Genomic DNA, 25,499 nt, shown 5'->3' on the forward strand with positions numbered 1-25,499 from the left:
GTTGATGCTGACCAGACCACATATAATTGTTCTTCTTTTCTTTTTCTTTTTTTAATTTTTTCTTTTATTTTGTGTGGTTGGATGGATTGAGATCAGTTACAATAGCTATTAAACCTGGTATAATCGGTGTGAGTGGCTGAGATTTAAAGTTGTAATTTTAAATTTTTCTCAAAAAAAAAAGTTGCAATTTTAAATCTATTGAGTAAAAAAAAAAATGAAAGTTAAAAACTGTAGGATTAGTAAAAAAAATAGTGTGTGAGTGGGAGAGATGGGGTTAATTGCATCTCAATCCAGGACAGTGACTCTTGGCATTTGTGAATTATTTCCTGATACGTCCAAAATACTGTTTGATGAACGGTAACTTGAGTCATCCTTGGTACAGTGACATGTTGGCAATAATTTCCTAATACCGCCAACAAGGATAAGTGCTAAGTTGTCTGATTCACTCTAATCTGATGAAAAGTGGATAGAATCCAAACTGTCAAAGGTAGGACTAATATGAAATAGTGAAAAGCTTCAATAATTCTAGTACAAAGAGATAAGGTTGAGATGATAATGTTTGTCCTGTTAACAATTGATTCACAGGTCTAATAACTTTTGCTGAAAGTAAATTTGGGTTGGTACAAAAATCAAATCTGGTGCTGACACGGAAATATGAATAACAACGTCTTAGTTTAGTATTATAAACTCATATTTTTACATTTTAAATAATATTATATATATATGTTTATATTTTTTATTTAAACATATTTTAAAAAATTATAAAAATTTAATCTCAAACTACTTTACAAAACATTCCCTAAATATTTCGTATTCTCATGTTCATATTGGACTTTATTTTCATTAATTTTTAGTAAAAATACCATTTTGGTCCTTACATTTTGGAACTACAATTAATTTGGTCCTTATATTTTGGTAGTAGTCAATTTAGTCCTTGCTAATTTCAAGTTGCAGTCAACTTGGTCCTTACCGTTAATTCATTAATGAAAAATACTGACATAGCTAACTAATTGCACATTGACATACTTGAAGCTTACATGGCTAATAAAATGATATTTAAAAAGCCACCTCAGCATTTTAATAAATAAAAAAGCCAAGTCAAAAAAAAAAAAAGCACAAAATACTCAAAAGTCTGGTTGAAAAAATAAAATGAATGAAAAGAGAAAAACTCAAAATTTCCTATCATTTTCTTCCTATCCAAACGCACACAAATAAAGAGAAATAGGCTTGCCAATATCGCATTAAAAAATGAAATGAATTAAAACATATGTTCACACCATAAAAGGGAAAAGAGAAAAAGGTAGAAAAAACAGTCTAAAGTTTTAGAATTATAAAAAATAAAAAAAAAACTTTTTCTAGTGTTTAAAATGATCCCATTGGCAAATAATTATTAAATAGATGAATTATATACATAAAGAAATTTGAATTGAACCTTGAGATATACTAATATTAGTTAATATTAGAGTATTGAACCAACCACACTTTTACAAAGCATCGCTAGAAAGACAATTACGAGTAAAGTAGTATTTAACAAGATAACCCTTGAGGGCGAAAAGCTTATAAATATTGATGTTGTTATTCTAAGCTGGACACAATAACAACCTGCCTCTCATCACTTTCATCATCCCATAAACCCATATTGCATTCCTGAAAGAAAGAAAAAAACCAATGGCAGAAGGAGTTCTCTTCGACCTTGGCAAGAAAGTCCTTGAAGTGGTGGGTTCCTTAGCACTCCAAGAGATCAAGTTGGCTCGTGGTGTCAAAGCTGAGCTTGAAAATCTGAAGAGCACAGTTTCCACAATCCAAGCTGTGCTTCTAGATGCAGAAAAGCAGGGCTCTCATAACAACGAGGTCAAAGACTGGCTCAACAAGCTTAGAGATGTCCTTCATGAAACAGATGACGTGCTGGATGATTTCTCCACTGAAGCTTTGCAGCACAAAGTGATGGCTGGAAATAAGATGACAAAGGAGGTACGCATATTCTTTTCAAGTTCAAACAAGCTTGCTTTTAGTCTTAAGATGGGTCATAAAATAAAGGCAATTAGGGAGAGACTAGATGTCATTAAAAAAGAAAAGGAGGACTTCCACTTTATTCAAAACTCCGTTGAGCCACAAGTCATGAATAGGGATAGGGAAACTTATTCTTTTGTATTGGAAGAAGATGTGGTTGGGAGAGAGGATGATAAGGAAGAAATTATAAAACTTCTTTTGGATGCCAATACTGTAGAGAATGTGTCAATTATTCCAATAGTTGGGATTGGAGGTTTAGGGAAAACTACACTAGCTCAACTCATATACAATGATGAAAATGTCAAAAATGATTTTGAGCTGAAGTTGTGGATTTGTATATCTGATAACTTTGATATAAAACATATTGTGAAACAAATCTTAGAATCTCTGGGAAATAGGAGGGATGAAGAAAGCCTTGAGATTTTACAAAATCACCTTCGAGGAGAAATTAATGGACAAAAATACTTCCTTGTCCTAGATGATGTGTGGAATGAGGATACTGATAAATGGCTTCTCTTAAAAAATTTACTAACGGGTGGTGCAAGGGGAAGTAAGATAGTAGTAACTACTCGCTCGATAAAGGTAGCGGAAATAATGGGCACAACTTCACCTCATGAGCTTAAGGGCCTAGATCCAGAAAAAGCTTGGTCATTGTTTGTAAAAATGGCATTTAAAGGAGGCATAGAGCCAGAGAACCAAGGCATAATAGACCTAGGAAAAGAGATTGTGGGAAAATGTATTGGGGTGCCTCTTGCTATAAGAACAATAGGAAGCTTATTGTATGGTAAAACCTCTAAAATTGAGTGGCAATCCTTTTTAGATAATGAGCTCTCAAAAATAGGTCAACAAGAAAATAAGATCTCATCAACTCTTAAGTTGAGTTATGATCATCTTCCATCACATTTGAAGCAATGTTTTGCTTATTGTAGATTGTTTCCAAAAGATTATTTGATTAATGTAGTTACACTTATTAATCTTTGGGCAGCACAAGGCTTTATTGTGTTAGAAGGTCCAAGACAACGTTTTGTGGATATTGGTAGAAAATATTTTATGGAATTACTTTGGAGGTCATTTTTTCAAGATGTAAAAAATGATGAATTGGGCAATATAGAATCGTGTAAAATGCATGATCTCATGCATGATCTTGCAAGTCTTGTGTCCGGAACGGAAAGTGCCGTATTAAATTCAAGTGGGGAAAATGATATTGAAAAAGTTCGTCATGTATCATTTAATCTTGTGGATTCATCAATGCAACTTGCAATCCCCATGCTTAATGGAAGGAAGATACACACAATTCTAGCATCTAGTGTAGAGGGGAACTTGGGTAACTTAACTTGTGATGCACTCATTTCAACTTTTAAGTATTTACGTGCATTGGATTTGAGTAATCTAGAATTACTTGTAGTGCCACATTCAATTGAAAAATTGAAGCATTTAAGATATCTTGATCTTCCTAGAAATTTTGAGATTAAAATTCTCCCTAATTCCATTACTAAGATGCTGAATTTGCAGACACTAATACTACAGTATTGTTATTCGCTTAGAGAATTACCCAGGGGCATTAAAAAGTTGGTCAATCTCAGGTTTGTAGATATTACAGGTTGCATCGAATTGACTAATATGCCCCTTGAAATCGAACACCTTACTTGTCTTGAGACAATACTACCAGAGCTTGTTGTGAGAAAGGAAGGTTCTGGGGCTAGCTGTAGTGGTTTGTATAAGAAAAAAAAGGCCAAGTCCAATGGTGGGCCAAGTCAATTAAAGGAACTACACAACTTGGGAGGAAAATTAAGAATTGAAAATCTGGGAGATGGAAAAGATGACGTGTGGGAATATAAAGATGCAAATATAAATAATAGACAGCATCTTCAACAACTTGAATTAAAGTGGGGTTCGTGGGATGGAGAAAGCGAATGTGATGAAATGCTGGAAGGGCTCCAGCTACATCCGAATCTTAAAGCGTTGAAATTGAGTTGTTATATGGGTGTGAGAATTCCAAGTTGGGTCTCTTCTCTCACTAATCTTGTTGAATTTGAATTGAGTTATAATTGGAGATTGCAGCACCTCCCACCGTTAAATCAACTCCCTTTTCTCAAGGTTCTCTCTCTTGAGGGAATGGAAGCACTTGAATACATTTCAGATGAAGACAGTGTTAGTAACGTCTTGGGTGCTTCTTCTTCTTCTTCTTCTTCAAAAGCACCATTCTTCCCATCCTTAACTTTTCTTAACATAGGGTTTTGCTCAAATCTGAAGGGATGGTGGAGGAATTCAGATGATGATGATGATGATAATGAGCCACACCATCTCTTACTTCCATCATTTCCTCCTTCTCTTTCGAGCTTAACAACCATCGATTGCCCTAACCTGACTTCCATTCCCCCTTTTCCATATTTGAAAGGAAGGCTGGTATTGAGTGGGTGTAGCTGGAAGGTATTGGAGCAGACAATGAAAATGAAAATGAAAATGGGAGCAGCAACCACATCAACCTACCTTCCTCTCTCTCAATTACAGGATATACGCTTATGTCAGATGAAGGATATCGAATCTCTTCCAGAGGAGTGGCTGCGGAACCTCGTTTCTCTCCGGGAACTCTCTATATATTTCTGCGATGGACTGAGTTCTCTCCATTGGATAGGCATCCTCACGTCACTACAAGCCCTTGGAATCGAGAGATGTCCCAATCTGACGTCACTTCCTCAAGAGATTCGCAATCTCACCTCTTTAAAAGAGTTGAGAATTGAAGATTGTCCCCTCTTAGGGAAAAGATGCAAGAGGCAAATAGGTGAAGATTGGCCCATCATTGCCCATGTCCCACGCGTACTAGTGGATAGGCAGAACCAGCAACAAGAAACAATTTCTTCAGGTATGCATCTTCTCTATCTATCTTTTAATCCCAAATTTAAAATTAACTACTTCTAAAACTATTTAACTTCTTTTCTTATGCTGAACCGAACCAATTTAAAATTCTCTTTCTCTCTTTTCGGTATTTTTCCTTTTTCTTGTCTATAAAATGTTAATTAGACACACACAAAGTTATCTGAACAAGAAAAAATAGGATAATGTAATCCATCCTTTTATTTTATTTTATTTTTTCTTTCTTTTAATTCTAATGATTTATATCTTTGTACCTAAGAGCATGTTGATAACAAGATGCGTGTATGGTTGCTTCTTAATAATTGCAGAATCTGAGTCAGAGTCAGAGTTATAGCCAGCCTCTTCTTCTTCAGGTATGCGTCAATCTTCTTGTTGGTGCCTTTTGAGATTTGGGATATTTTGGAGAACTTGTTAGTTATGTGACTTCTTATGCAGAACCAACTAAGACAAAGAACAAGCTTGGCCTCAAAATTCGGAATCTTTTCAACTAGAACTCAGTGGTAATCTTTTTGTTCTTTTATTCAAAAACTATGCAGATGATTACTTCAAATTATTAGGAAATTATTTTTTAAAGTCTTTCATTTGTTCTTTTATTCTATCGTTTCTTAAAAGTTAAACATTTTAATGAGATGATTAAACGAAAAATATTTGTTTGCTTCCTCATATGTTGAATCATTGGTGTGAAGACAGACTTTGAAGTCAAATAAGAACGAGAGAATGACTGAATGTGTCTAATTTGCCCATTCATGCACAAATTCAAAGGTAGATTGGATTGAATTTTTATATGTTACTCAATTGAAAATTTCCAATTAAGGTTTTTCTTTTTGCTTGAATTCCAATTGAGATTAGAGGATACTGTGATTTCTCTTACTTTACCCATTTTTATGTAATAGGTTGTTATGCTCAAAACAACAACACCCAAGTTTAAGAACTTTTGGTTTTTCCAATGGTTGCTATTTTGGAACTTTCTCTCTCTGCTAAAGCGGTGGCCCTTGCTTCTTGAATTTTGGCTGTGGAGTCCCTGTGTGAACATGAGGCAGCAAAAACATGGGTAGGAGGGAAAGAACATAAGAGTGGAATCCTCAATTGCGTATTTAACTTCTCAATCATTTGGCTTATCACACAGAACAAATCAAGGAAACAACAAACCTGGCTCAAAATTTTGACCCTGTTCAAAAAGTTTTGGCCCTGAAATTATTTAACAAGTAGTGGACTCAATGGTAATCATCTTCTCTTAAAAAAGCAATTGGGAAATCTCTTTATGTTTTGTTTCCTTTCTGTATGTTCAAAGGCCTGCTGTTGTATGTATGACATCTTCACGTATATGGAGAAGAAAGGATAGCGTTTATATATTTGACTTTAAGTTATGAGGTGATGTACTTGGTTGCTTTGCTGACAATTGTAGAAATAGAGAAAAACTTTTACTACTTGAGGGGAGTATCTACCATGCCAACTAAAAATGCAGGATTCTTATTAAATGGATTCTGTTTGGTCAATTATTTTCTCTATATATAAGCTAAAAACGTGTTCTTATATATACTAGAAATTGATTTCCACAATGTTATTTTCCCAATGTTTCTTGAGAATTCATTTAAATGAAAAGTATAAAATGAGATTGGTCTAGTGTTTCTGGACATGCACAAATCCAATGGTAAATTATCTACAGATTTCAGAGTACGCTACTTTTCTTACTTCATTATGTATTATTTTATGGTGGCTTATTAATGCTAAAAGCAGCATCCAAGCTTAGGAACTTTTCATTTTCTATGTGGTTGGTGTTTTGTCTATTTGTCCACCTCCTAAAGCCCCTTTGGTTATTAACTTTTTGTTGTACAGACGTTGTTTGATATAGGGCAACATTACACATGTTCTTTTCTCTAATCACTGCGAAGAAGAGGAGGCCAGCCTGCAGGCTCCCCACACGAGTATGGGGGATAGAGTTCATGGAATTTTTAAGCCATAGAGAAGTAGAACGAGTAAGGATGGTTGAGACGTGACAGGTAAGAGAAGCAGTTTGATTAAATATCCCAAAGACAGAGTAATTCACTGCAAAGTGATGCAGAGGAAAGCAAATTCTGGCCTTTGAACTATTCTTACATTATCTATCATTTAATCCCAAATTAAAACTCAACTACTGGTTTTTTTAGGGTCTTTGATATTTTGGACAACTTTTAAAACTATTTGACTTCTTTCTTATGCTGAATTGAACCAATTTAAAACTCTCTTTCTTTCTTTCCGGTCTTTTTTTTTTTTTTTTTTTTTTTTTTTTTAAAGTCTATAAAATGTTAATTACACACATGATTTCTTCACAAAGTTATTTGAACAAGAAAAATTAGGATAATGTAATCAATCCCCATTTTTTTTTCTTTCTTTTAATTCTAATGATTTATATCTTTGCACCTAAGAGCATGTTGATAATATGATGTGTGTATGGTTGTTTCTTAATAATTGCAGAATTTGTGTAGGAATTGGGTACGGTTTATTAGCTTCCAGAGGGGGAATTAATCTTGCAACAACCATTGCAGGAATTAGCTTATTTTGCAGGTATTTTGCAGGTCTATGTATCTATTAAGATTAATTTTTAAATTCTCATTTGAACTATTGATATATAGAAATAACTAATGGTTTAGTTACTGCTTTTGATGGGATAATTAGTTTTTTTATTACTTGAATAACTAAGACTTGAAGATCCCTCATTTTGCTTGCTTTCCCCCCCATTTTTTGAATAATAGGTTGTTAATTTCAGAGCTACACTCAAGTTTAAGAACTTTTGGTTTTTCAAGTGCTTGTTATTTTATCACTTTCTCTGCCTCCTAAAGCCGTAGTCCTTGCTGCATTTGGTTGTGAAGTCCCTGTAATCTTGAGGCAGCAGCACATCTGTTCTTTTTTAATCAGTGGGGTCCAAATACAGTCCCACAAACATGAGTAGTAGTGAATATTGGATAGAAGTTGGAATCTGATGGCATCTTTAACAACTTCAGGTATTTGACTTTTAATGAAGAAACCAACACCAATAATCTTGTTTTGATATATCTTGGAGAATTTATCAGGCAATGGACTTTTCAGGTTTCATGCAGAACTTAAAATTCAGACCCTATTCAAAACTTTCAGGCCTTGCAATTGTGCAGCATGTCCCAGAATTGCAAGTGAATTATCAGAATCTGCTGAGAACAATTTCTTAGTCATTTGACTTCTTATGCAGAACCAACTGAGGCAAAGAACAAGCTTGGGCGCAAAATTCAGACCCTAGTCATAAACTGCAATTGTGCAACAGGTCAAGAACTCAATGGTATTCATTTGTTTCCCATTTTTCCAATCAAAACTTTTATAAGACGCACGATTTCTTCAAATTATTAGGACAATGAAAAAGGATAACTGTTTTATCATCTGTTCTTTTATTCTAATGATTTATATTTTTTCATCTAAACTTGTGTTAATGAAATGACATATATGGTCGCTTGTGTTCATAATTGCAGAATCATAGCAAATTTCTTAGAACTTTGAAGGAAGGACTTGACCAGGCAACTAACACTGCAGGAATTAGCTTACTAAACCGGTATTTGGGTAGTTAATTTTTTTTTTTTTGTTCATAAAAGTTTCTAACATATATCTACTAAATGCTTTTCATGAGATGATTAAACCAAAATACTCCTCACATGTTTGTGTGTATACTGGCTTTAAAAAGTAAAAAAAAGAACAAGAGAATGAATGAACAAGAGAAAATCTTTTAACACTTTGAGGGAGTATCAAAAAATGGAAAAATTACTAGCAATATAGTATCAAAAAGGAAAATTACTAGCAATATAAACTTTGTTACTTTTTTAATTTTTATTTTCCTACTTTTATAAGCCAAGTCACTTTAAAAACTTTTTTCCCTAGTGATTAAATCTTTTGGATCTTGTGGCACCTGCTACTGCTACAGCCTCTACCTCATCTCCAAAGAAGTTCTTTCTTTGGTAAACTCAATAATTTTTTCAGTTTTTCTTGCGTTGAAAATGTTTTATTTTTGCAGATACTTCATAACTTCCATTATAGTATGAATGAAAATTGAGCATCCAACTACCTTGTAGGAATTGGCTCATTATTCCAGGTATGCTTTCAGGTTTTTTTTTGGGTGTGTTCCCTGTTATACATAAGCTTTCTGTACTAATGTTAAAAATTTTCTCCAAAATTTCAAACAGAATTGTAGAATATCCTCTTTTTTCTTACTTTTTTACCTATTATTTTATGATGGTTTATTAATGCTGAAAACTTGAACTCGAAAACTTGTATTCACATGCACTGGAATCCTGTTCGTCTAGTCGACAAAGATTTCAAGCTGAAAGTGAAATAACACAAAGAAAGAACAAAAAGTGGCAGAAAAGTATCATCATGCTTATTAGAAAAAATCGATTTTCCACTAATATCACAATTAATTGGAGTTGTGCTAATGATAGGAATGTCTGTTTCATGTTATAGTATCTGTTTCCTAATAATATTCTCTCTCTTTTGTGGTTGGGATGAAGGTCACTGCAACAATTTCTTTGAAGTAAGTGGAAAGTGTGAAGATGATCCTATCTTTGTGTAATATGGAGAGGAATGAAGAGGGAGAATTTTGGTTGAATTCCACTTGGAGGAGTACCTTGCCTTTTCACCTGAATTCTCCTGTTACATTTTGTTGTTGTAAGTTATAATCTTGGAATTTACCTTGTACGAATATTGCTGCTTGGTGAAGTTATTAATCAAGGAAGAATTGGTGATTGAAGTTTTGTACTACTGTATTCTCTCTAGAAGCAAGTTTTGAGAAGCCTTCAGAAGAGGCAATTTTACGTATTTCTCACAACAATTGAAGTTAAATCCAACTAGGTTACATTTTGTCCAAATAAAAAAGTTAAATCCTACTAATTGCTTTCACTTTAAGTGTGAGTGTATGCCTTCCAAATCTTGTCAATAGTTCACTCCTTTTACCTCTTGCCAGTTTCAGTTTCAGCTCCCAATGTTACACTCATCCTTTGCCCATATGTTTGCTGGAGTTGTCTTAGATTTTGTTTGGTCCTACTTATTTTGGTCAGCATAGGCATAGATTACTTCAAGAAGTTCTTATTGGTTTATTCTTCTTCTTTTTTTCTTGTTTAAGACTTGCATTATATTTTGTAGGTAAGATACTTGGAGCCTCTGTTCTCGTTTTGCCGACTAATTGCTTCAATGTTGGACAGCTATTCTTTTGGGTTATTAGAGTACAAAATAGAGGTAGCTATAATATTTTGGTTAAATGATACAATTATGCTGTTATTGATATTTTAATATGATATTTTAATCATTGTTTCCTCTATAGATGGCGGTTCCATTGAGCACACAACTTGTCTCATGACTCCTTTTCCATGAGAGGTGAGCCTACATGTTTCTTTTTTGTAAAATTGACAGTTCATTTATATTTTTAAATATCTAATATTTAAATTGTATACTCTTTTCTTTAATTTATTATGGAAAACTCCCTTGTTTCCTTTCATTATGGGGTGAAAGTTGTTTGCATGCATGATCATATCTCTAGGTATATGAAGATAACAAAAGTTTCTCTAACTCCCTAATTCTTTGTCAGGGATATCAGCCATTATGGTTGTGAAGTTAACTATGGGAGGGTCATCAATGGGATTATTCACCATTAATACAGAGCAAATTTTGTGTCAAGTCTAGAATTTGACCTATTACAAGGAAGATGGTTAAGATCACATAATAATGTGGATTGGACATTGTTCTCCTTTGGAAAAGTATTAGTCATCTTCAACATTTACGCCAGAGAATGAGAACAATTGAACGGATCCATTCATTTCATTAGGAATGCTGAATTTGCAATTCTCAACTTGTTTAATGTTGCTGTTGCAATTCTCAACCTGTATGTTGCTGTCAGGCTGACTATCAAATATTTCATTTCTTCTTCAAATTTTATGATTTGGCATTTTTGTGTGCACAAACAACTTGTTTATTGGGTTCTTCTTTGCTACCTGGATTTGATTATAGCTAGGGTGCTCTCCATTGTCCATACTTGAATGTCAATTTATGTTTTGTATTATTATTTTTATATGGTGAAGGAATATTCCAAAATGAAAATCTTTTTTTTTTTTTCATAATAAAAATTCAGATTTATACAATGTGTTGTATCATGTATGATTCAAGTTTTACATATGTATGAACACCTTCGCTGTAAATGAGACTATTAGGGCATTCTTATCAAACCTTTCAAATGCTAAAAATCTTTTTTTTTTTTAGCATTTGAAAGGTTTAAGCCTGCTCCATCAAACCTTTCTTATTGTAAAATTTTGCAATTTATGAACAGTGTCATTTCATATTTGAAACGGCACTGTAAAAATTTATATTATTTTTTTATTCCGTAGAGCCCACTTTTATATTACTTTTAGAGAGAGGAAAAATAAAAAATTAGTGAAAAATAATAAAGAAACAATATTTAAATGAAATTGTAAAAAAATTAGAAGTTTTGATATATATATATATATATATATATATATATATATATATATATTTTGGTAATCTTCAATTCATTAAAAACACCAAAAGAAAACATCAAGGTGAATCCTCCTTACAAGCTACATACAGAGCAGATGGGAGGTTCCCTAAATTGAAAAAACAAGAGGAGTTAGAGCTTAAAGCAAACTTAGCAGTTACATGTGTAGCATTATTGCAGCACCTATTGACCCAAAGGAAAGAACAAGAAAGGAAAGCAACAGATAAATCGCGAATGTTATCAACTAAATTGCAAATTGACCAAGCTGGGTCGCATGATGGAAGGCTGAGTGCATCAAAACAAATCTTTGAGTCCCCTTCAAAGATGACTAGATTCCAATGTTCACGCTTAGCAAGCTGCACAGCCCAAAGGAGGGCTTTTGTCTCGGCTTGGAGGGAGGGTCGAGATGGTAGTATTCTAGCCCATACCTTCACCACATCGCCAAGGTGATTTCTAGCTACCACTGCACAGGCTGCTTTGTTGGCAGATAAGGCTGCATCTACATTGATTTTTATATATCCAGGAGGTGGAGGAACCCAGCGGCTCAAGATGGATGGGGTTTTGGGGTGTGCAGGTCCAGATGTAGCAACAAAGTATTCTTGAAACCTGTGAATAATGTTCTGGCTAGAGGTAGGAATATCTATACTGACATTGTGATGCAAGACATGGTTTTGGATACGCCAAATCTCCTCAAGTGTAAGTGCCATGATGAGGGAAACTGTCCATTGCTCACGGCCTTGGCTGGATGCCACAAGGGGATTTAGGATGATATTGATGATGTCCTCGGTTGAATTAATTGTTTGCTCATCTGATTTGAATCCCCAACATGGTGCAAACCATAAAGCCTTGGCAGATGGGCATTTGAAGAAGAGGTGGCCAAGGTACTCAGTGTTATGACCACATAGGACACAGTTGGGGTCTTCTAAGCCAATCCAAGTGGAGATATTTTGCCTGGTGGGTAATGCATTGACACCCACCTTCCATAGAAACACCTTCAATCTTTCAGGTGCTTTGAGATTCCAAAGTTTCCTCCAGTTTAGACTTTGGTGTTGAGAGATGGTGGCAGTGGGTTTAGGGCCTGATATGCTGTTTTAACTGAGAACTGACCTTTTGAATCCAACACCCAAAACAACTTGTCTTCCTTTTGTCTAGCAGGTATGGGGATAGCTAGTATAGCTTGTGTTGATGTAGGGGTAAAGAGCTCCCTAATGACCTCATACTTCCAACAACGCAACTCCTGGTCAATAAGCTGTGAAACTTTTAAAGGGGACTGATCAACAAAGTTATCCTTTGGGGAGGGAATGAAACCATGCACCCAAGGCACCCAAGGGTCCAGCCACACATCTATAGAGTCTTCATCTCCAATGAGATAACATGCTCCCTTAATGATGGTTGACCTTGCTTTTTCAATGGCTTTCCATATGGGAGATGCAGCTTTATGGGGTTCAGCGCGAAGCCAGTCTTGCTTAACTCTGTACTTTGCTCTTAGAGTTCTCATGCACAAACTTTCTCTACCTGAGGCAATCATCCAAGCCAATTTGGCTAAGAGGGCATTATTAATGTTCTTAGCTTTTTTGAACCCAAGACTGCCAACACATTTAGGATTACACATCTTGTCCCATGATTTCCATGCGAGGAACCTGCCCTCCTTTTCTTTCTGTTTCCACCAAAATCTTCTAGATAAGGCATCCAGATTTTCACAAACTTTGCCTGGGATATTAAAGGTGGACATGACATAGTTTGGAAGAGATTGAGCAATCGAGGTTATTAAGGTCTTCCTTCCTGCCCATGAGAGACAATTACTCCTCCAACCTGTAAGTTTGGCCTCCAACTTAACTTGAAGTTAAGCAAAATCTTTTGATGGTGCTCTAGAGAGGAAAAGGGGGGCCCCCAAGTACACTGCATCCCTTTTTAGGCCTTTCAATTGCATGATGCTTTTCACAGCCCTTTTGGTATGCTTATGCGTATGTTTGGAGAAGAAAATGCCAGACTTGTTTCTGTTGATAGACTGTCTCGACCACTCTCAATATTTATCCAATACTTTCACCAGGTTAGCTGCATCTTTGTTGGAGGCTTTAGAGAAGATCACAATGTCATCAGCATACATTACATGGGTGATAATAGGGCCGCTAATACTAGATTTGATTCCTTTGATGTTTTTCAGATTTAGTTCATTCTCAATTAACCTCGACAGCACTTCCTGCCCCAAGATGAAAAGGTACGGGGATAATGGGTCCCCTTGCCTCAGCCCTCTACTCGGCTTAAAGCTTTCAGATTTGCCACCATTTACAAGCACTTCAAACGAGACAGATGATACGCAAGCCATAACCCAGTTTGTATACTTCTCATTAAACCCAAGGTGGAGTAGGACATTCTTGATGAACCTCCAATTAACTCTATCATACGCCTTTTGCAGATCAAGCTTTATAGCCATTAGTCCCGGTTTTGTGTTCCGAGATTTGAACCCATGTAATAGCTCTTGGACAATAATCTGATTTTTCGCAATGCATCTATTGGGTATGAAGGCTGACTGAGCTGGCGAAATGATCTTATCCAGCATTGGCTTTAATTTTACGACTAGAAGCTTTGAGATGATCTTATAGACTACATTACACAAGCTATTTGGCCTGAAATGGTTAACAGATGTCGGATTAGTAATTTTAGGAATGAGAACAATCAATGAACAATTTACCTCTCTAGGCATAGACCCAATCTCAAAAAATGATGTTACTGCTTTGATGACATTGTTGCCCACAGTAGGCCAGAGCTGCTTATAGAACAAAGCTGGGAAGCCATCCGGTCCAGGTGCTTTCAAATCCTGCATTTGGAAGAGTGTCTCCTTAATCTCCTCTAGAGATGGAATTTTTTGGAGGTACTCATTTTCCTCCTTCGTGATACAAGGAAGCATGAGGTGATCAAGATGCTTCGGAAAATAAACTTCTTCCTGTTGGAACAGATCTTTGAAATTTCCAAGGAACACATTTCTAATGAGCTTGGACTCAGTAATCCAACTCCCATCTTCTTTCTTAATAGCATCAATGTTGTTATGTCTTCTACGGATAATGGTGGATAGATGGAAGAACTTTGAATTCTTGTCTCCCATCTTAAGCCATAATTCCCTAGACTTCTGGCGCCACAGGATTTCACTTCTTAATAGCGTCTTTTATAAGACTCGAGTTTCTCAGTGGAACTTTGCCACTTTGTCAGTTCAGACTGAAAAGCTGCTTCCACACTGGCATTATTTTCGAACGGCTCTTTTTCCTGGATATCTTTGATTTTTTGGAGAAGGGAATTTACTCTATCTTGACATTTGCCAAAGACTTCTTTGTTCCATTTCCTCAGTGCTTCCCTTGTATCAGCTAAGTTTTTGTATAGCTGAATGAAGTGAGAGCCTTTCGTTCCCGCCTTCCAGGCATTTTCAATAACAAGTTTGCAACTGTTGTCTCTAAGCCAAGCTGCTTCAAACCTAAATGGCCTATGAGCAAAACTATCCTCTGGGCTTGTGTCAAGGAGAATGGGAGCATGATCTGACTTTATAGCCCATAGATGAGAAATGCATGCCTTCGAAAAAGCCAATCTCCACGATATGCTCGCAACACCCCTATCTAGCCTTCTCTTAATCTGAGCATTACCCCACTGACCTTTAGCCCAAGTGAATTTATTCCCCGAGTAGCCAAGATCAACAGCATTGAATTCAAACATTAATTCCCTTAGGAAATTTGTTGCTGAAGAACTTCCCCTGTTTCCTCCAAACTGCTCATCCTCATTAAGAATGAAGTTAAAATCCTCCATACATACCTAGGGCCCCTAATAGGCTTCTATCAACGCAAATAAGTTCCCCCAAGCTTTTGCCTTCTTTATGTGGTATGGAAGGCCATAGAAACCAATTAACAACCAATCAGAGATAAGATCAGAGACATTTACCGCAATGAGATTTTTATTAAACTCCACTTCCGTGATTGAGACACAATCCCTCCACAAAATACATAGACCACCAGCACGGCCCTTTGCTTCAACAACAATTTTTTTTTTTTTCAAATTTTAAAGCATTCCTAACAATCTCCATACGACTACCATCTGCCTTTGTTTCAGATAAGAAGATAACATTGGGCTTTACTTGTTTTATTTGAGCCCTTAGGGCTTGAACTATCGAGGTGTTGCAGATGCCTCGACTGTTCCAACCCAGGATTTTCATGGCGACGGTGGGGGCATGATAAGGCCCGCCTCCTCGGCCATAGAAACATTTGGAAGATCACAGATAGTACTTGGAGAACTGGAATTAAAATTGGACAGTTGAGGTATGTTACCTTCATTAAGACAATTGGTTAGCCCTGGGCTGTTTGAACTTCCTTCTTCCCCTAAGATGTAATGTTCGAGACTTGGCCGTGGAATTAGTGTTGCCGTGTCTGGGTCGAAGTACACTGGTTCACTTGCCTCCACCGCCCTTCGAATTCGTTTAGCAACTAGCTCAACCACAAATTTGGGGGTTTTTCTTTTAAGCGAACTTTGGGTGGTTGTGGTTGTAAAGGATGGTTGGTTGGGGTCGGAGACACGGTGTTGTGATTCAATGAGATTTTGTGGCAGAGCAACTGAGGTGTTGGTGTGTTTGCGAATAGAGTGGCGCTTAGGTTTGGATGGACTATAAGAATGAGAAAGTGCTATGTTTTTTTGTTTTTGTGGGCTTGGGAAGTGGTGTTATGGAGTGTGAGTGTGGTCATGAAGATTTTGTGGGCCTTGACCCTCATAGAATGGGCATTCAACTATATGGTCTACTTCTTGAACCTCTTGGTCCAGCTCAACTGATGGTATGCTACTGCTTGGCCTAACTTTTACAGGGGTCAGAAGAATGAGGTTACGGAAGGTCTAACCCATTTGTTTGTTGGGAGTGGATGAGGATTCCTGAGCTGTCACAGGTGCCATCTGTCCCGAATCTAATACTGAGCAGTTGGATCCATACGTAGGTTTTCCACTTCCCTCTAGATTTGATGGTACTGGATACGTAGCGTGCAGACACGTGTTTTGGGACGGTGTTGGACACGTGTTTTGGGAAGGTGTGGGTACAGCCTGGCATTGTACCATGATCTCTACGCCCTTGTCCGCCGCTGGAACCGGCGTGGTATTGGCTGCGGAGGACAGTTCCGATTGGTCATCAGGCTTTGAATCGGAAATCCGTTTGAATAGTCCTTCAGGAACTTTAGAAGTTTTGATATATGTTGTATTGTAAAGTGGTGTGTTATATGTTATAAATATAGGTTTTGAGATGGTAAATGCTAAATTTTTTAGAATGTTTGATAAGAATGCTCTTATACGTCTGAAAGCGATACTTTATTGTAGCAATCCTTGTTTCAACTTCTTTTTTTTTTTTAAAGGATTTTTATGAAATTTTTTAAAAGAGAATTTAATAGTATATTAGCATTAAGAAAAAGTTTTTTTTAATAGAAATAGGCACTTTTGGGACGGTAGGATTAATGGTGACAAAATATGTAAATTTTGTGGACTGAATTATAAAAATGAAAGATGAAAATATCAATTGAACAATTTAAAAAATTTATTTGTATTTTAGCCTAAAATTTTTGCTGTGTACTATTTTCTTTTTTAACCTATATTATTTAATGATACCAAACTTAAGAAAATGATGACCTGAAATTTGTACATTTCCATTTGAAAGATGATGTATTAATTAACAATCTTCCAAAAAGTTGGATTTTTCAAATAAGGCCAATAGTATAGGACAGATAGAGCAATACGTACTACAAATATATGCTTCCACATAAGTGTTACATTTTGTAGAGCATGTTTTTTATATAGCACACTTTTATGTACACTAATAAAACATTATGCCCTTAGCGAAACCCTCTGTATTTGATTTTCAAAGAAGTCTACACAAGTGCAATTAAAATCCTAATACTAAATTTCTTTTAAGAATTTTATAAGAAGTGCTTACTTTTTAAAAAAGTGCGTGAATCATCTACCATCTTTTAAAAAAAAATAATAATAATAAAAATTGGGATTTATATATTGTGTAACACAAATACATTATGAACACCTTTACTAAATGAGACTCTAATCCAGTAATGCTTGTTTCAAAATAAGTAATGCCATTACACAACTTTTCTCCTAGTGTCAGCATCAACAGAACCGCGTGGGATGGTGTGTGTGCCACCACCAACCATTCAAAGACAAGCTACAAGATTTTGGATTAGAAGATAAATGTGTGTGTGGCTACTCATAAGCTCATCTAATACTCCTGTAAGAAAAACAATGGCTGAAGGAGCTTTGTTCCACCTTGCAGAAATAGTCCTTGAACTGCTGCGTTCCTTAACTCTCCAAGAGGTCAAACTGGCCTCTAGCGTCAAAACAGAGATTGAAAAACTAACAAACACAGTTTCCACAATCCAAGCTGTGATTCTAGATGCAGAAAAGCAGAGTTCTCAAGACCAGCAGATCAAAGATTGGCTCAAAAAGCTTAAGGATGTTCTCCATGATGCAGATGACTTGCTGGATGATTTCTCCACTGAAGTTTTGCGACAGAAAGTATTGATAAAGAAGGTACGCATTTTCTGTTCAAGTTCTAACCGGCTTACTTTTAGTCCTAAGATGGGTCATGAAATAAAAGCAATTAGGGAGAGACTAAATGCCATTGCAAAAGATAAGGAGGATTTTCATTTTAGCCAAAGCTTTGTTGAGCCACAAGTCATGAATAGAGAAAGGGGAACTTATTCTTTTGTATTTGAAGAAGTTGTTGGGAGAGAGAATGATAAGGAAGTGATTATAGAACGTCTTTTTAATGATAATGTTGTAGAGAATATTTCTATCATTCCAATAGTTGGCATTGGAGGATTGGGGAAGACAACTTTAGCTCAGCTAGTATATAATGATGAAAATGTGGACAAAAATTTTGAGCTAAAGCTTTGGATTTGTATCTCTGATATCTTTGATGTAAAACGAATTGTTAAGGAAAGTTTAGAACAGTTGACAAAGAGGAAGCATGAAGGAAGCCTTGAGATCTTGGAAAAACAGTTTCGAGAAGGATTTAATGGAAAAAAATACTTGCTTGTCTTGGACAATTTGTGGATTGAGGATAAAAAGAAATGGCTTCTCTTGAGAAATTTGCTAATGGTTGGTGCAAGGGGAAGTAGGATAATTGTGACCACACGCTCAAAAAGGGTAGCATGGATAATAGGGTCAATTTCATGGTATGCTCTAAAAGGCCTACCTATAGAAAAGAGTTGGAGCTTGTTTGTAAAAATGGCATTTGAACAAGGCCAACTGCTAGAACACCAAGCCTTTATAAGCATTGGAAAAGAGATTGTGGAAAAGTGTGGTGGGGTACCTATCATCATAAGGACTATAGCAAGCTTGCTATGTTCCAAACCTTCAGAAAATGAATGGCAATCCTTCAAAAACTATGAACTCTCAAAAATAACACAACAAGAAGAATATAATATTTCATTAATACTTAAGTTGAGTTATGATCATCTACCATCACACTTAAAGCAATGCTTTGCTTATTGTAAATTGTTTCCAAAAGATTCCACAATTGATGTAAAAACACTTATTCATCTTTGGGCAGCGCAAGGTTTTATTAAGTTATCAAATTCAAAGCAATGTATTGAGGATGTTGGCAAAGATTATTTTATGGTATTACTTTGGAGGTCTTTTTTTCAGGATGTAATAAAAGATGAATTGGGCAATATAGTATTTTGCAAAATGCACGATCTCATGCATGATCTAGCAAATCTTGTGGCTGGGGCAGAAAGTACCATGTTAACTTTAAGTGAGGAAAATGTTGATGAAAAACTTCGTCATGTATCATTTGATCTTAGGTATTCATTGAGGCAATTCCCAATCCCCATGGTTAAAGGAATGAAAATACGAACAATCCTTGGAGCTAGTGTAGGGCAAGAGTTGGGTAAATTAACTTGTGATGCACTCATTTCAAATCTCAATTATTTACGCACATTAGATTTGAGTAAATTAAAGCTATGTGTAGTGCCAAATTCAATTGGAGAATTAAAGCATTTACGATATCTTGATCTTTCTGAAAATGAAGATATTGAATTTCTCCCTAATTCCATTACTAAACTATTGAATTTGCAAACACTAAAACTCAAGTATTGTAAGTCGCTTAGAGAATTACCGAGGGACATTAAAAATTTTGTCAATCTCAGGCATCTAGATATTTTTGAATGTCAAAGATTGACTCATATGCCCCTTGGACTTGAACTTTGTACTTCTCTGGAGATACTACCACTTTTTGTTGTAAGCAAGGCTAAGTGCAGTGGTGGATTGAGTGAATTGAAGGGGTTAAGCAATTTGGGAGGAAGCCTAAGTATTAACAATTTGGGACATGGAAAAGATGACATGCTGGAGCTGGAATGCAAAGCTGCAAAACTAAAGGAGAAACAACAACTTCAACAATTGAAATTATGGTGGGACTCGAGGGGGGCTGAAAATAATGTATGTTATGATGAAATGTCACTAGAAAAGCTCCAGCCACATCCAAATCTTAAAGCTTTGAAGTTGGGGTTTTATATGGGTGTGATAATTCCAAGTTGGGTCTCTTCACTCACTAATATTGTCAATTTGGAATTCTATAGAAATATCAAATTGCAACACCTCCCACCAATAAGTCAACTACCTTTTCTAAAGTCTGTCATTCTTAAATATATGGAAGCACTTGAATACATATCTAAAGACATTCTTAGAAAAGCAGTTGGTTCCTCAAAAACAACATTCTTCCCATCCTTATCTTCTCTCATAATGTATGAATGCCCAAATTTGAAGGGTTGGTGGAGGAAAGTTGATGGTAATGAGCTAGACCATCTTTTACTACCATCATTTCCTTGCCTTTCTTTTTTGAAGATTACTGAATGTCCTTATCTAACTTCCATGCCTTTGTTTCCGTATCTCAAAGAAGGGCTAATATTAGACACAACTAGCTTGAAGGCCTTTCATCATACAATGATTATGGAAGAAACAGAGAGCCCATCAACAGCAGGAACCACATCAACCTCTTCCTCATTAGAAGAGGTTAACAATTTAGAATCTCTTCCAGAGGAGAAGTGTGTGCGGAACCTTACTTCTCTCAAGAAACTTTCCATTTACAACTGCAATGGACTCAAATCTCTCCCCTGTAAAGGTATTCAACATCTCACATCACTTCAAGAGATGAAAATCATGTACTGCAATGAGCTTGCTCTACTAAATGATGAAGATGATGGCATGCAATGGCAAGGCCTTAGGAGCCTCCGTTTTCTGCATTTAGAGAGAATTCCAAATTTGGTGTCCTTGCCAAATGGGCTTCAACAGGTTACCACTCTTAAATATCTCCAAATTATTAATTGTCCTAATTTGATGGCACTGCCGAGATGGATAGGCCACCTGACATCACTACAAAGCCTTGAAATTGACAAATGCCCTGAATTAACATCATTGCCTCGAGGGATTCGCGATCTCTCAGCATTACAAGAAATAGTAATTACCAATTGTCCCCTCTTACAACCAAGATGCCAGAGGCAAACAGGTGAAGATTGGCCCAACATTGCTCATGTCCGAGACGTGTATGTGGATGATAGAGCAACACAAAACTTCTTAAGGTATGCATCTATCTTTTAACCCCCAAAATTTGAACCTTATTCAAAAATTGCAATTGTGGATCAAGAACTCAAAAGTAATCATCTTCTTTTGTTTTTCTTAATACAAAATTTATTTATTTATTTTTCTATAATATTGAACTTTAATTAGATACATGATTTCTTCAAAATGCTAGAAGAAAAAGGATAATTTAAATTCATTCATTTATAAAAGTTTCCAACGTGTCTATCAAATTCTCTCCTTTTTTTTTTTTTTTTGTGGATAGATATCTACATGTTGGTGACTTGTTGTGAAGAAACTTTTAGAGTCAAAGAAGAATGAGAGAATGATTTAATGAGTACAATTTTTTCATACATGCACATATTTAAAGGTAGATTGGACTTGAGGATATTGTCATTTTTTCCCAAATGTTTAAGGAGAATTCATTAAAGTCAAAAGCATTTGCTAATTTGATAAAGCTTTGTTAACCTTACTTTTTCAAAGCACAATTTCTTTTAAACTTTACTTTTTTCTTTTTAAGTATAATTTTTTCGAATAACTACATTTATAAAAAGCTATACCAAATGAAGAGACTGGCTATAATTTAGTCTAGCATGTCTAGACGTGCACAAATTTAATGGTAGATTTAAAAGGAAAAAGGAATAAAACAATCTTCATCGTTGCATTTCTTTTCTCATAATTTAAAAAAGAATAGCTAAGTGTTTTGTCGGTATTTCCGACAAAGAGGTTGAGAATTCATAAATCCTCCACCCCCAACTATCAAATTATTAAAAAATAAATAAAGGAATAAAATAAAATCCAATTAGATTCTGGATGTATTCTTAAATTTCAGAAAATCCTTGAACTTCCTTATGTTTTTTGGTCTTTTTTTATTCAATTTTTATAAGTCAGGTTGCTAATGCTCAAACCTGACTGTAGGAACTTTTTATTTTCCAATGGTTGAATCTTTTGGATTTTGCCCCACCTTCTACTGCTGCAGTCTCTACCTCTTCTCCCAATATATCAAAGGTAAAATATTCTCATCTTTTTATTGTGCTTAGCTTCTTATATATATATATATATATATATATATATATATATATATATATATATATATATATATTGTCCTGACAAAAAGAAAACTTCTTCGTTCTTTCTTTGGTAAACACAATAATAAAACTTTCGTTCTTGTGCTGAAAATGTTCCATTTTTTCTGGTGCTTCATAACTTCTATTGTATGCTTTTCAGGGGGGGTTTTTTTTTTGGGGTGTGTTTCCTGTTATACATAAGCTTTCTGTATTGAAGTTTGAATTTACCTCCTAAATTTTAAACAGAATTTTAGAATACTCGCTTTTTCTTACAAATTTATCTATGAGTTTTTTATGATAGGTTATTAATGCTCAAAGCAGCAAAATCTTAGTTTAGGATATTTTCATTCTCTATGTTTTGGTGTTTTGTTTATATCTCTACCTCTACCTCTACCTCCTAAAGCCTTAGCATTTGGTTCTTAACTTTTGGTTGTGCAGTCTCTGTTCAAACATTCAGCAACAACGCGCATGTTCTTTTCTTTAATCACTAGAAAGAAAAGAATATGGGGAATTGTGAGATGGGTAGATATAGTTTTTGGGCCAAAGAGAGGTGGAACGAGTACAAATAGTTGAGCCGTGATAGGTAAGAGAAGCAGTTTGATTAAATGTACCAAAGATGGAGTACTTTGCTGCAAAGCGATGTAGAGGTAAGCAAATTCTAGCCTTTTAATTATTCTTACCTTATTATTTTTGTGCCAACTTCCAAAAGAATATATAGAAACCAATATCAACATTCTTCCCATAGATCATTTAGAAACCAATACAATATCTCTCTCATGAATTCATTTTTGATGGACATGTATGGCCACAAATTTAATAAATTATGGGTTAAATTGGTCAATTCTATATGTTGATCTCACATAGGAAGGGGTGGCTTGTATGCAGTCCTATTGGTTTGCACTTGCCCTTGAGTATACCCTTTTCTGATATTAAATGACATGTATTTTCTTACAAAAATTAGTGGAAGTTGTTTCTCATTTTTAATAACTTTGAATTGAGATTACAGTTTGAAGGTAGTTTCTTTTGTAATTATAACTAGAAATGCATGTAGTGTATGCAATTTTACACTTTAGGTAAGTTCCATATGTCAACCCTTTTGTGCTTTGGAAGTTGTTGATACCCATATTTACAACACATGTTTTACAAGCCCGATTCAACCCAGCCCGACTTCCTTGTGGACTCAATTCATGTATTATATTTTATTTTAATCTTTTAAGCGTGGCCCAAGCCCATGCAACATATTGGGGAAACTGAGGAAGTGTGGTTTAGAGGGTATAGGTCGGTTTCTTTTGGACTTGTTGCATGAGCCCAGCCCATGCGTGCTAGTAGCACTTTAGGCTCATGGAGGAGGTTTTGTACTCGAAATTTCCCCCCTAAAAGAACTTTTATGCTCTGGCTGACTATGGCCCTACTTTTCTGCTCTACACTTTTTTTGCCTAAAACACATAGCTAACCTAAGTGGCTAGCCTTGTTTGCCACAACAATTAAATGCAGCCTCCAAGGATCTGTCATGTCTAGGAAATATCAGCCTATGAATTTAGGCCACTTCATTTCCCAAATTACGCAAAAAGCAAGCTATCCCTTTAACCTAATCAAAGCAAATCTGACCATAACATATTTGATTGATACCTTGGGGTTCAAAGCCTCTTTTATTGACAAAAAACCAATCGCTTAGAACACCCCACACTCAATATAAAAAGTCTCAATCAAATTCAAAAGGAACTAACCACGTTTTACCCTTAGAACTAAATTTTTAGAGCAAAAACCTTATTCAGCCAACTAACATTCTCACAATTCTAAAGTCATGGTTGGAAATATGAGTGCCTGCCGGGGGGGGAAGGGAACCATCCCTCTCTTCCTCACAACCTCTCTCAATTTCATCTTCTCGCTGACTGTGGGTCAAAGTTTCGAACTTGTGTTGTTTTTTTGCATTTTTCAGCATTTTTGTTATTGTCAGTCTAATTTCTCTCTTGTTAAAGTACCATTAGCATTTAATTAGTATTTACTAACTATTGAAATTTTGAACTTGATACTCTCTACAAATAATCACTTCTAAAGAACCCAAAATGACCTATCAAAAAAAAAAAAAAAAACCCAAAATGAGACTTGGGTCATTCTCACATTTTTTGCCCTTGTCAATTGTCACAAAAACGTCCCCGACAGAAGCTAAGTGATTAATTATTTTAATTTAATGGAAAGACACATAAATTATCTAAAATAAGTACAAAGTTTTTTTTTCATAAATTGAAAATAAAGTTGTAATCAAAGAGGAAGAAAATGAAACTTTAAAGACCAAGATGACAAATTATCAATTTTAAATGGTGTAATTTGTATTCCTATCTTTTTTTCTTAATTTTAATAAATGAAAAGAGACGATGGTTTATTGTTTTTACACAAGGTCTATTATTAGATACTTGTTTTTTTGTACAAGAGATCGATTATTAGATACTTAAGAAAACTAATAGATTTACTTTTCGGCTGAAGCAAAGTTTGTCTCTAGCTGGCTACCCATTATTGATTTTGTAGATTTTTATATATAACTCCATAAATTTTTAAATTATTCCAACTCCAAATAAATCTTCAGTGCTTATAATTGAAAATTTTAATACTTAAAAAAGGGTTTTGTTTCTTCCTTGCTCATGTATGAAAAATTAGTTTTTTATTTATTTATGTGAGAATAAGTTTTAAAAAAATTACTAGTATTTAGTATTATGGAAATTGAATTACATAAATATTTTATTTTTGTTGTAGGTCATCAAGAGAAGATCCTATCTAGGATCCTGATCATGACAACCTTGGTCTTAGGCCATTCCTCCCTTTAAAGTTTCTGTTCAAAGAATTATTAAGGATGGTATATCTTGGGCATGCTGTTCATTTTGCAATCAATATTTGACAAGGCTCCGGGAATACCAATAGAAGTGAGTGTTGTAGGCCCCAACCCCCCAATTATAGACTCATATACCTTCAGAAGGTTAACCTCAATTGCACATCTTGGGATCAAATAGGTTTTATTGTAGTTCTTTATAAACTCTTGAGCCAGAAATGTGTTTTCTCAATTCTCCTTTTTCTGAACATAATATTGTACACATTGTGAATTGTGATGGCAAAAAAAGACCCTCAATAGTCATGGGATTTCATTCCTCACTCAAGTTGTATTGCATGCTTGGAACCAGTATGCTCTATCCATTTAAAGACTAATGATAAAGAGTATTGGTGGTGATAGATAATTTCCTTTAGGTATATTTTTAAGGACAAAGTTTACCTACAAAATTGATTGTAACCTAAAACCTTACACTATATCTTTTTATTGGACATGAATTTTGACAAATTCACCATTGGATTACATTATTTTCTTATATCCTCTATGCTTGCAAAATTTTTAGAAAATTAAAGATCAATAACTATGTCATCAATAAATTATTTAAATGCAAGTTTTTGTTGTTTAAAATTAT

At 35.2% G+C, this 25,499-nt stretch overlaps 3 protein-coding genes across 14 annotated transcripts; 2 read left to right on the forward strand and 1 right to left on the reverse strand.

Moving 5' to 3' along the window:
• The first annotated feature begins 1,518 nt into the window (after window positions 1-1,518).
• On the forward strand, window positions 1,519-6,833 carry LOC142614570 (putative disease resistance protein RGA1). Of its 4 annotated transcripts, none has more exons than XM_075787124.1 (6): window positions 1,519-4,873; window positions 5,193-5,237; window positions 5,320-5,384; window positions 5,571-5,646; window positions 5,778-6,104; window positions 6,721-6,833. In XM_075787124.1, exons 1-2 carry the CDS (start codon window positions 1,669-1,671, stop codon window positions 5,216-5,218), a joined length of 3,231 nt encoding a protein of 1,076 aa, XP_075643239.1. In that variant the 5' UTR covers window positions 1,519-1,668; the 3' UTR covers window positions 5,219-5,237; window positions 5,320-5,384; window positions 5,571-5,646; window positions 5,778-6,104; window positions 6,721-6,833. The 4 variants fall into 4 exon arrangements, with proteins under 4 accessions (XP_075643239.1, XP_075643237.1, XP_075643238.1 ...); XM_075787122.1 differs by having other exon boundaries at window positions 5,575-5,646; XM_075787123.1 differs by lacking the exon at window positions 5,571-5,646.
• A 503-nt stretch (window positions 6,834-7,336) lies between these two features.
• Window positions 7,337-25,283, forward strand: LOC142614568 (putative disease resistance protein RGA1). Of its 9 annotated transcripts, none has more exons than XM_075787110.1 (13): window positions 7,343-7,428; window positions 7,617-8,173; window positions 8,361-8,440; window positions 8,897-8,974; window positions 9,390-9,546; window positions 10,021-10,113; window positions 10,199-10,251; window positions 10,463-10,756; window positions 17,511-17,595; window positions 17,676-20,982; window positions 21,899-21,988; window positions 22,486-22,694; window positions 24,799-25,283. In XM_075787110.1, exons 10-11 carry the CDS (start codon window positions 17,981-17,983, stop codon window positions 21,921-21,923), a joined length of 3,027 nt encoding a protein of 1,008 aa, XP_075643225.1. In that variant the 5' UTR covers window positions 7,343-7,428; window positions 7,617-8,173; window positions 8,361-8,440; window positions 8,897-8,974; window positions 9,390-9,546; window positions 10,021-10,113; window positions 10,199-10,251; window positions 10,463-10,756; window positions 17,511-17,595; window positions 17,676-17,980; the 3' UTR covers window positions 21,924-21,988; window positions 22,486-22,694; window positions 24,799-25,283. The 9 variants fall into 9 exon arrangements, with proteins under 9 accessions (XP_075643218.1, XP_075643225.1, XP_075643217.1 ...); XM_075787102.1 differs by having other exon boundaries at window positions 7,617-7,865; window positions 7,951-8,173; window positions 17,511-20,982; XM_075787104.1 differs by having other exon boundaries at window positions 7,617-7,865; window positions 7,996-8,173; window positions 17,511-20,982.
• Window positions 14,534-15,175, reverse strand: LOC142616781 (uncharacterized). The gene has a single exon (XM_075789563.1). It carries the CDS (start codon window positions 15,173-15,175, stop codon window positions 14,534-14,536), a length of 642 nt encoding a protein of 213 aa, XP_075645678.1.
• Window positions 25,284-25,499: the final 216 nt, after the last annotated feature.

The sequence above is a fragment of the Castanea sativa genome, chromosome 11 (genome assembly GCF_040712315.1).
Source record: "Castanea sativa cultivar Marrone di Chiusa Pesio chromosome 11, ASM4071231v1".
NCBI lineage: Eukaryota > Viridiplantae > Streptophyta > Magnoliopsida > Fagales > Fagaceae > Castanea > Castanea sativa.